General features: G+C 41.7%; 1 protein-coding gene across 1 annotated transcript; it reads right to left on the bottom strand.

The window, feature by feature from the left end:
* Nucleotides 1-4,907: 4,907 nt before the first annotated feature.
* Nucleotides 4,908-6,173, bottom strand: LOC115799187 (serine/threonine-protein kinase pim-2-like). Its single transcript, XM_030756210.1, has 6 exons — nucleotides 6,156-6,173; nucleotides 6,023-6,070; nucleotides 5,702-5,920; nucleotides 5,418-5,595; nucleotides 5,137-5,310; nucleotides 4,908-5,020 (listed from the first exon to the last, which is right to left on the bottom strand). The coding sequence occupies exons 1-6, from the start codon at nucleotides 6,171-6,173 to the stop codon at nucleotides 4,908-4,910; spliced, it is 750 nt and encodes a 249-aa protein (XP_030612070.1).
* Between the last annotated feature and the right edge of the window lie 1,464 nt (nucleotides 6,174-7,637).

Here is a 7,637-nt window from a genome sequence, read left to right as displayed (position 1 = left end):
ATAAAGCCATTTCAAACAGTTTTACAGGTTAATCTGGGTCAGGACTGCATGCTATGCCAGTGGGTATAACATGAAGTACTGACACATTCTTTTTCAGCTTACAGTTTCATATAGTCACAGCTTATCAATCTTGGCTACATCATTATACAAAAGAATATGTGGAAAACAGAGAACTTCAACAGCTGGGTGACCTTGAAGTCTCCATTTCTATCATTGTGTAGTCTCCATCAGTGCGGTCCGTTGCCCAGTGAGAACGCAAAGTTCCTGATGACACTAAACATTATAAGCTTCTGTATTTTTAATTAGTTATGTTTATCTTCCAGTCTAAGACAAATTTCTCAGGAAAATAAATGTACATTTGGTAAAGGCAAACATATACCATGAGTATGTTCCTTCAATGGCCAGTGTTAGCAGGCATCAGTTTAAATTAAAGGACTGGACTGTTACTTAATGCCTGAGTGTTTCAGCTGATCTGTCTGTTTCCACCTTGTTGAATTCAGTTACATCCACAAAGAGCAGTAAACAGCAGCAGCAGATGTCAGCTGATCAGTGTGTAAAATTCTTCCCATGCTGCATCGCTGCTACACCAGATATTAGGTTTCCCCCATCTACCAAATCTCATGTTAACCCCAGGACATAGTGTATCTGCTCCTGTTGACAGCTGTTAACACTTTTAAATGGTGATAGTTAAAGATTTTAAAATTATTTTGTTGTCTGTCTTTTATTTTATTTGTATTTTTGTGGCATGCCTACTTTATTGAACAGTGGCAGTAGACAGACGGGAAACACAGCAGAGAGAGGGGATGATCTGCAGCAAAAGGCCCAAACTGGAATTGAACCTTGGCCAGTGTGACATGTGGTGCATGTACTACCAGGTGAGGCCCAACTGTTTATGGATTTGAGTGTGAAATGTATTAGAATGTAATTTGCTACATGTGCAGTGCACAGAGTGAAAGTGTTGATACCGCTCTAACTCAGGAGGATGTTGGTCCTGTCAGTCCTCTCTACTTCCCTGCCAGTGGTTCAGATGGACTTTATCAACCACTTTGCTGTCCTACCAGTCTACCTGTCTGTTCAGAAACCAGTCTAGTCAAGGATAAATAGAGTGGTAGGGTAAGTGGTTGCACAGTTCAGTGTGTGATGATTTATCAACAGAATGCTTTAGACGAATCTGCTTTTGTAAGCACTGTGCAGCCATTTCATGTTCAATTTCTGCATTTGTTGATGTTTAGCACTGCAGAAATCCAGGACCTAAATGATGGGATTAACATCTTGCCAGCGTCAGCCCTTTGGGTCCAGTTGTCCTCTTTTCAATACTTCACCAATTTTCGATCACCTACCAGAATATTGCTATTTTATTCCTCAATGGAGACTTAGCTGGGACCAATGGATTGCTGCCTCCTGGTGCAGCTTTGTCCACTTACTACAGTTCCACAGGCTGTGGTGGGGGCACTGCATCTGTTTATAAGAACCACCTCTGTGCTGTCCTTTTTACTGCTTTATTTCTAATAAACATGTATGTCAGTGATTTCTCTAATGTCTATTCATACAATTTTTAAACACAACAAAATCATGTATCATTCTCCTCAGCACAGTACAGTGGAGAATGCAGTGCTGCCACCTTCACAGGGATGTGCGATGGCAGCAGTTTGACTCGACATCAGCATTATCAGGTACTGTCCATAATTTGTTTTTTTTTTTTTCTTTTTGATGGTGTTTCTTTTTGTATTCTTTTTCATTTCTGACAAATGTTCACCTCAGGAATTATGTTAACTGCTAACTCATAACTCTTTTTTTCTGATCAGCATCACATGTCCACATTACTGAAGTTGCAGTATTTTTTGCAGTTTTACTTAACAGTTGCAGGTTGGCTTTAGAAATGAATATTAATGCAGACATTTACTGCATTCTTTCTCTAGGAGAACCTTCGTGATCTTTGCATTAAAGACACTTAATATGTACAAGGTGTATATTTTATATTCAGGGTATATATGTCATCTAACTGAAAATTTGTTTAATTCATTTGTGTAAGAACTATAACATTATCATTATTATTATTACTGCTTTATTTTATTTTGTTATTCTGGCTGCAGCGAGGATCCTGCAATTCCACAGCAAACACCTGATAACTAACGGGGGTCCTCAAGCAGAACTGGTGACACTACAATTACATATTTTTCCCAAAGAATTTCTAAATGCAAGAAGTGATTTATATTTCAACAATGTCTTTGTTTGCAATGGGCTTTAAATGTTATTTTCTTTGTAATTAACCATGGGCAGTTGGTTGTAAAATCTTAGCCACTGTTCCATATTTTTTTCTGGGTGAAGTTCTGGCAGCAACAGCTGCCACTGTTTGAATGTTGATTTTTACAATAAAATACTGTTATGTGTCACAGTTGTATTCTGTTTTTCATCAACAACTGTAATTAGGCTTATGGTATATCATTTGTATTTAGAATTATTTAACATAAACGGTTTTAAATTGTCACTGTATTTTATACAGTAAAATACAGGCAACCACAGGGGCCAGTATTTTGCCGCGAACCCAGTTTACGGTATTTTACTGTGAACCCGTTTTACGGTATTTTGCTGTGAACCGGGTTTACAGTACGGTTTGAGGCAACTGTTGCTGTGATCTGGTGTCATCTAAGTAAAATTGAACTGAGTTGACTTGAACCCACGTGTTAACATTATCATTTCACCTGCTTCGGGAAGCAGATGAAACGCTAATGTTAATATTATTAATATTCCATAACTTCTAATAAATGTTGATTTTGTGTAAGTGTGTATAATGACTAATTCAAGGGAACTGAAGAAAAAGCATTTACATTTTACACTATTTATATTTTAGTCGACTAAATCGACTGTAGATTTTGTCGACTATATTCTTACGATAATTTCGTCGACTAAAACTAGACTAAAACTAGACTAAAACTAAAACTATTCAGATGACTAAATTATGACCAAAACTAAATTACATTTTCGACAAAAGACTATGACTAAACATGTCTGTGTAGATTCTCAGTTATCCAGGTCATAGTAGTCTCTGGAGCTTGAAAAAAGGCGACTGGACTTCTTTTTGTTTCTTGAAGACGTTTCACCTCTCATCCGAAAGGCTTCTTCAGTTCTCAACCAAATGGTGGAGAGACCCAGGTATTTAAACCCCTGTGGGCGTAGTCCCCTGGAGGTGGTTATGACCCTCTATTGATCATGTGCTTGAACACATGTGCCCAGGTGTGAAGGGGGCGTGGGTCATATTTAATCAGTGGTTTCAGTTGAAACCAACTTAGGACTCCGCTCCATTGTTTCCTGTGGCCTATTGAGGTCACTGGAACAAAGGTGTGAATGGGGGTTGAGACGTCTGGGAAGGGAGCTCAGGACAGCACTGTAAGCGGGGGAAAGTTGGTGACGTAATCCACCTCCTCTGTTCAATGATGGTTGTTCACAGTGGACATAGATGGCTTCTTTCACTCCTCTTTCAAACCATCTGTTTTCCCTGTCCAAAATGTGGACATTGGCATCCTCAAAAGAGTGCCCTTTTTCCTTCAGATGCAGATGTACTGCTGAATCTTGTCCTGTCGAAGTGGCTCTTCTATGTTGTGCCATTCGTTTGTGAAGAGGCTGTTTGGTTTCACCAATGTAGAGGTCCGAGCACTCTTCACTGCACTGAACAGCATACTATGACTAAACCTAAATCAAAATTTGCTGTCAAAATTAACACAACCTCAGTGTCAGTCCACGCAAAACCTCTCACATTGGCCATTTTGTAAGTAATGAACAATTTGCCGTGCTTCCTACTGTGTCCCTCCACGCATGCGCATCTTGCGTAAACAAGCTTTGCAAAGAAAAAAACCAACACCAACTTGTGGCTTGGCATGGGAACGACATAGTTTTCATCGTTTCACGTGTCACTGTGTAAACGCAGATCGTTTCTGAAACGCTATGGTGTAAACCAGGGATCCTCAACTCCAGGCCTCGAGGGCCAGTGTCCTGCAGGTTTTAGATGTGTCCCTGATCCAACACACCTGAATCAAATGGCTGAATGACCTCCTCAGTATGCAGTCAAGTTCTCCAGAGTCCTGCTAATGACTTCTATATGTGACTCAGGTGTGTTGAAGCAGAGACACATCTAAAACCTGCAGGACTCCGGCCCTCGAGGCCTGGAGTTGAGGATCCCTGGTGTAAACGGAAGGCTGAAATGCATCAAAACGGTGTAAACGGGGCCCTACACATGTGACACTCAGAGCAGGCAAATGCAGGAGCGACAGGAGAAGAAGCCATGCTGCTAGTGAGTCAGCTAAGAGCTAAGCTACTAGCTGCGCTAAGCTAGCGAATTTCTAAAAACAAATAAAGTGAATAACGTGAATACAGGTGATTTAGCAAAGAGTGTGCTCTAGATAAAGCAGGTGAAGATTACACTGAAATATGTTGTTATCCAGATAAATCAAGCTATAAAGATTAAGCAGCTAACAGATAGCAAAACACCACTGTGCTCTACAAAACAAAACAAAGCTCAAAAATAGAAAGTCATATCAAGAAAGTTGGAGTTGATTATTGTTTTTTGTTTTTTTTTTATGGTCCAAAATTGGGCAGAATTATGTAGTCTTTGGCCCAGGTTAATAATAATAAAAAGAAGATTAACAATAAGAACAACTACTACTAATAATAACAATATAGAAAACAAAAAACAGTCAAAATGATCCCCTATGAGCAGCACTTGGCAACAGTGGGAGGGAAAAACTCCCTTTCAACAGGAAGAAACCTCCGGCAGAACCAGGCTCAGGGAGGGGCAGTCATCTGCCGTGACTGGTGACTGTAAAGTAATTAATTAATCAAAAGTAAGTAAACAAAAAAAGTTAAAGAAAGCAAGAAATAAAAGATTAAAGGCCAGGCATCTTGGCAAGTGTTTAAGGTTTGACGTGAGTTTGATTCTGCAGCCAGGGGTGCTGCTGAATCTGCTCTAAGGTGGCCCGCTGATTTGGGTTTGTAGCTAAACACTGCTCCAAAAATTTCTGGCAGCCTGATTAGAGAGAGGACAGAAAACAAAGCAAAGATCAGGATGGAAACTGCAGCAATCTTTTGGAAGCGTTTATACAGTGTCAGCACCAAAACACAGCTATTCTACCAATGTCTCACCTTGGGAGAGGTCTTTGTTGAAATGAATTCTTCCACGAAGGAACTCAAAGGTGGAAAAATATTGCTCTGCATCCAGCATTTTATAAAGCAGAGCATCCAGCTGCCATACTGTGGTGGGGGCAGCCTCATACCTCCCGCATGTTAACAACTCTGGAGGGGCGTACGCTGAGGTTCCTGTATTGCAGACCGAAAGGAAGGATGAGGAACAGGTTCAGACTGAAATCAAAATCATCACTCCGTAGCGCAACGGCTGAATGAAGAGCCGGAGCCAGATGTCATACCAGAGAAGATGAAGTATGGCTCTTCCTGTACCAAGCAGCCACATCCAAAGTCGATGACCCGCACTTGAGGGTCACTGGAGCCGGTTTCAAGGAGCAGGTTTTCGGCCTTGATGTTACCGTGGAAGATGCCTTTGGTGTGCATTGTTATGGCTGCATCCACCAGCTGCTTCATGATGTCCTGAAACACAAAGGGGACGGTCAGAGCTGAAGAAGGGACTGATTCCCGACAGTGTGGCAACTATCAAACAAGCTCTGTGGAGCTTCTCTGGGCCAGACTTTAGTACCTTAGCAACATCCTCCTTCAGGGGTCCACTGTTCTCCATATACTTCAGCAGACTCACACATGGGAATGGTCTTTCCATGACCAGAAGGACCTCCTGCTCTAGGTCATACCAGTCTAGAAGAGAGACTGCTGCAGAAGGGCCTACTGAGGCTGGTCCACCTTCCACTTTGGTCATGAGGAGAACCTCCAGTGGGACCATGGAGGTCTTCCCATTTAAGACCTAAAGAAAAGTGAATGAGTGCATGAGTTTTTCGGTCTGGTTTCCTCATAAACAGCAAATGTACAGGAAGGTGAAACTTTAAAAAATTTTTGAATCACTCACCACTTGTGCATGCTCCACATCTTCTTTCAGGATGTGTTTGATGGCCACCTACAGGTCAGTCAGGAGTACTTTGGTTAGTGCAGGGAATGGTGGCAACGTGCACGAGATATAAGAATATATGCGTTATACTCACTGAAAAGCTGTCCGTCATTCTCCACCCAGCATACTCTGAACAGAGTATGCTTCCCCAAGCTTGTAAAGCTCCAGGTACGTCGCCTCAGAGTGAGCTACAAAAACACAGATACACATTTTAACGTTGTAATTGGTAAATGAGTTGGATCTTATATAGTGCTTTTCTCTCATGTAGGATGCAGCAGGAAACAGTCAAATTCAGACATGTTTGCACAACTAGAAATGGTCTGTGTAGTTTATTTGAAAGAGCTGACAGGAAAGAGCGTGCAGAAGGAAGCACCAAAGTAAGTAAGTGTAAGAGTGTTTCAGCTGGGTGGCTGCGTTGCCCGTCCGTCGAAGCACTTGTTTGTTATTTTGCTTTGTTTTAGTTTATTGTGTTTGGTGGTTATCCTGGGTGGGGGTGTGCTTCTGAGTTAGGTAGTGAATGACCTATCTGGCTTCCTGTCTGCTCACGAGTTTAGTGCCTAAAATTGCCTAGTTAGTTAAGTTAGTTTTTGTTTCACGTCAGGCTGGGAGTTGCTAAAATTAAACCAGTGACTCTTTTTATTAGAAATTTTGAGAGTACGTTAAAAACAGTCACGAGCCATGGTTGTGGTTGAAGCAGGTAGGCTTTTTGTTTAGTTGGCATGTAGTGTGTTCCAGTTATGTCTGCATATGCTTCTGTACATCTGTCAATATTCATGGATGCTGACTGATGAGGTGATTCTTGTGCTGTGACCTTTAGTGTTGTGGAGAAGTTGGCCACTTTTGTTGGATCACTTGTGAGTGTTGCTGGCCAGGTGATGGCAGTAACTGTGTGGTGTTGTGATCATTGTTTGGTCATAGTGCTCCATTTGTGGGTAGTTACTAGCACACTTGCTTTACTGAATTTTGTTGATTAAAGTAACTTGTTGTGGTATAGGACCACTTGGAGTGTGACCATTTGTTGTGTGGAGGCAACAGATCACTTGGTGGGATTATTGGTCGCCACTTTTGGTATTATGTTGTAGCTGTTGTTTGCGTAATCCTTTTGGTTTGTGGCTGTTGTGCTCCTCTTTGTGTTGGTCACATGTTACTTTGTGTTCAGTGCAGCAACTTGTGATCCTCATATAGGGGTCTCCATGTTTAGGGATGTCCACTTAAGTCATTTGAGAGCACTTAGTTATTGGGGGGATGGTAAGCTGTCTGCTGCTTAAATCCCCCAAAATGATGTCCTTCGGTGGTTCAAGCTTATGTGCTGGATTTCCTCTAGCTTCAACTGGGGTGTGATCTATTGGACTAACTTCATGGCTGATGGACATTGTACTCGTGTTCCAGTTTTTACCACTGTTTTCAGGGCTGGGAGATCAAGAACCAGAGGACTGCAAAGGGACTTGTTTGTTTAGGGCTCCTAGAGGAACCCTTTTGAGGGGGGGAGGTGTTACGCCCATCTGCAATCCCTACTCTCTGTAGTGGCAGTGAGAGTTTAAGGTGCTGCCTCTTCTAATTGCTGATTACCTGCATC

This window comes from Archocentrus centrarchus, chromosome 20, assembly GCF_007364275.1.
Source record: "Archocentrus centrarchus isolate MPI-CPG fArcCen1 chromosome 20, fArcCen1, whole genome shotgun sequence".
Classification (NCBI taxonomy): domain Eukaryota; kingdom Metazoa; phylum Chordata; class Actinopteri; order Cichliformes; family Cichlidae; genus Archocentrus; species Archocentrus centrarchus.
This window is presented reverse-complemented; position numbering and strand designations above follow the sequence as displayed.

What these genes read in the sequence shown, in the direction of transcription:
- LOC115799187 (XM_030756210.1), bottom strand. An exon ending in TGAAGGAGGATGTTGCTAAG is followed by an intron (nt 5,596 to 5,701) that starts GTACTAAAGTCT and finishes TTTGTGTTTCAG; the next exon opens with GACATCATGAAGCAGCTGGT. An exon ending in GCCATACTTCATCTTCTCTG is followed by an intron (nt 5,311 to 5,417) that starts GTATGACATCTG and finishes TCTGCAATACAG; the next exon opens with GAACCTCAGCGTACGCCCCT.